The sequence below is a fragment of the Bison bison genome, unplaced genomic scaffold, assembly GCF_000754665.1.
Source record: "Bison bison bison isolate TAMUID 2011002044 unplaced genomic scaffold, Bison_UMD1.0 scf7180017864516, whole genome shotgun sequence".
In the NCBI taxonomy this organism is placed as follows: domain Eukaryota; kingdom Metazoa; phylum Chordata; class Mammalia; order Artiodactyla; family Bovidae; genus Bison; species Bison bison.
This window is the reverse complement of record NW_011495069.1, coordinates 4,331,754-4,333,574: the sequence shown is the minus strand read 5'-3', so window position 1 is coordinate 4,333,574 and position 1,821 is coordinate 4,331,754. Positions and strand designations below refer to the sequence as shown.

At 65.0% G+C, this 1,821-nt stretch overlaps 1 protein-coding gene across 1 annotated transcript in view; it reads left to right on the top strand.

The window, feature by feature from the left end:
• Positions 1–1,821, top strand: part of RAP1GAP (RAP1 GTPase activating protein) — a 37,127-nt gene that overhangs the window by 12,464 nt on the left and 22,842 nt on the right. Inside the window, exons 4-5 of the mRNA XM_010830233.1 lie at positions 315–362; positions 1,588–1,626. Coding sequence (XP_010828535.1) covers positions 315–362; positions 1,588–1,626 — 87 coding nt within the window. The remainder of the gene's footprint in view (positions 1–314; positions 363–1,587; positions 1,627–1,821) is intronic.

The window sequence follows — 1,821 nt, the reverse complement described above, 5'->3', positions numbered from 1 at the left end:
TTCTCCCTCTCAGCGGCGCATCTGTGTAGACGCCTCCCTCCCTCCCCAGCTCCTGCATCAGCCCTGCCCCCACTCCCAGCAGCGGCCAGCGCCCCCAGCTGCTGCCCGCCTCCCTCAGCCCCAGGGCCTTCTAGGAGGGCCCGCCCTTCCGAGGCCGGAGGCCTGGGTACCCAGCACCCTGCCCTGGGAGCCCCCACTCCCACCCCGCCCCCAAACATCACCATCTACCTGGAGGGGGTGCTGCCTGCAGCGGGGAGCGGCCCTGCACTGGGCACGGCAGGGCCATGATGGGCTGTGCTGCCTTCTCTTTGCAGGGAAGCAGGATGGATGAACAGCGATGCTCCTTCCCACCACCCCTCAAAGTAGGTCTGGACACTGGTCCCACTCCACCCTTCTGGGGGCAGTCGGCTTCCCGAGCAGTGCACTCCCAAGGGCTTGGGGATGGAAGGGGATGGGGACGGGGGAGGCAGGCCCCCTTTCTAGAGGTGGGAGATGTGATGGCCGAGTGGAGCAGCCAGCCCAGGAGGACCCAGCATCCTTTCCTGGAGCGGTCTCACTGCCGGCCAGGTGCTAAGGCCAAGGGGGAAGCCGGGCACACCTAGTCCCTGCGCTCTGGGAGGCCTAGATGCGGAGAACCCCTCGCTTGCTATAGGCCTGGGGCCCTTATTCCACTCCTCCTCACCAGCTCCACTCCGCTGTAAACTCTCCGTGCCTCTCCAGGCTTCCCCCTTCCCAGAACTGAAGCCGCATCCCTCACAGCCTGCTGTAAGAGGTTTTCCTTGAAGCCAGCTATACCCAGGACCCGGAGGCGTGTGCTCCTCGCACCTTGTAGCCCCTGCCTGGGAAGACTGAGGGGGGTGGGGGCAGGAGATGGGGAGGGGGTGGCCCGGTGGCCCCCCCAGCCTCCAGAGGAGACTGCCAGGAAACTCAGGACTGAAAGACACGTGTGGAGTTTCTTGAGACTCAGAATTTTCTTGGCGTGGGGGCTGTAGGGCCCCTCCTGATAGGTATCGAGCTCTGTGGTGGGTGACTGGGGACCCCTGCCCTCCAAGAAGACCGGTTGGTCCTGTAGGAGTGGGCCCAGGGCTGTAGGGATGAGGGCTTTCATGGCTACAAGGCTCATGCTTTGTCCAGAGCCAGGCTGCTCAAAGTGTGGTCCTCAGACCAGACGCATCAGCGTCACCTGGAGGGCAGGTTGGCATGTAACTTCTTGGGCTCCACCCAGACCCACAGCCTGGGAAGCTCTGGGGGTGGGGCACAGCAGTCCATGTAACCAGCCCCCCAAGCCATTCCCATGCACTGAGGGCCACCCGTCCAGAGGTGTGTCTCCTGGGGAGGCTATGTGCCTCCTTTTCACCGGGCAGAGGGAGGCTCGGAAGAGGCTGCCAGCACCTAGCGAGCTCAGCCTGCCCCAGCCCCTGCCTCGTGGGGTCACCCCCCAGCCCCCCACCGTGGGATGGGGAGGTGAGGATACGGCCCCATCCACTCCTCCAGCCTGGGGGCGGGGGTGGGTGATGCTGGCAGAACCACAGGCGTCCTGGGGAGGCTGGAGGAAAGGGGTGACCTCTGCCCTGCCCTGTTTTGCAGACGGAGGAGGACTACATTCCGTACCCGAGTGTCCACGAGGTAAGCAGCCGGAGACCCCACGGGGCTGGTCTCCACCCTGAGCCTGGGGGGCACTCCAGCAGGGAGTCCAGACCCCCAGGTCCTCCTTCCTGTCACAGCCTGACCGCAGGCCTTGCTGTGGGTGCTGGAGCCTCCGTTTCCAGGCCCAGGACTTCAGAGCCCACTCAAACCCTTAGGCGTCTGAGCCCACATGCC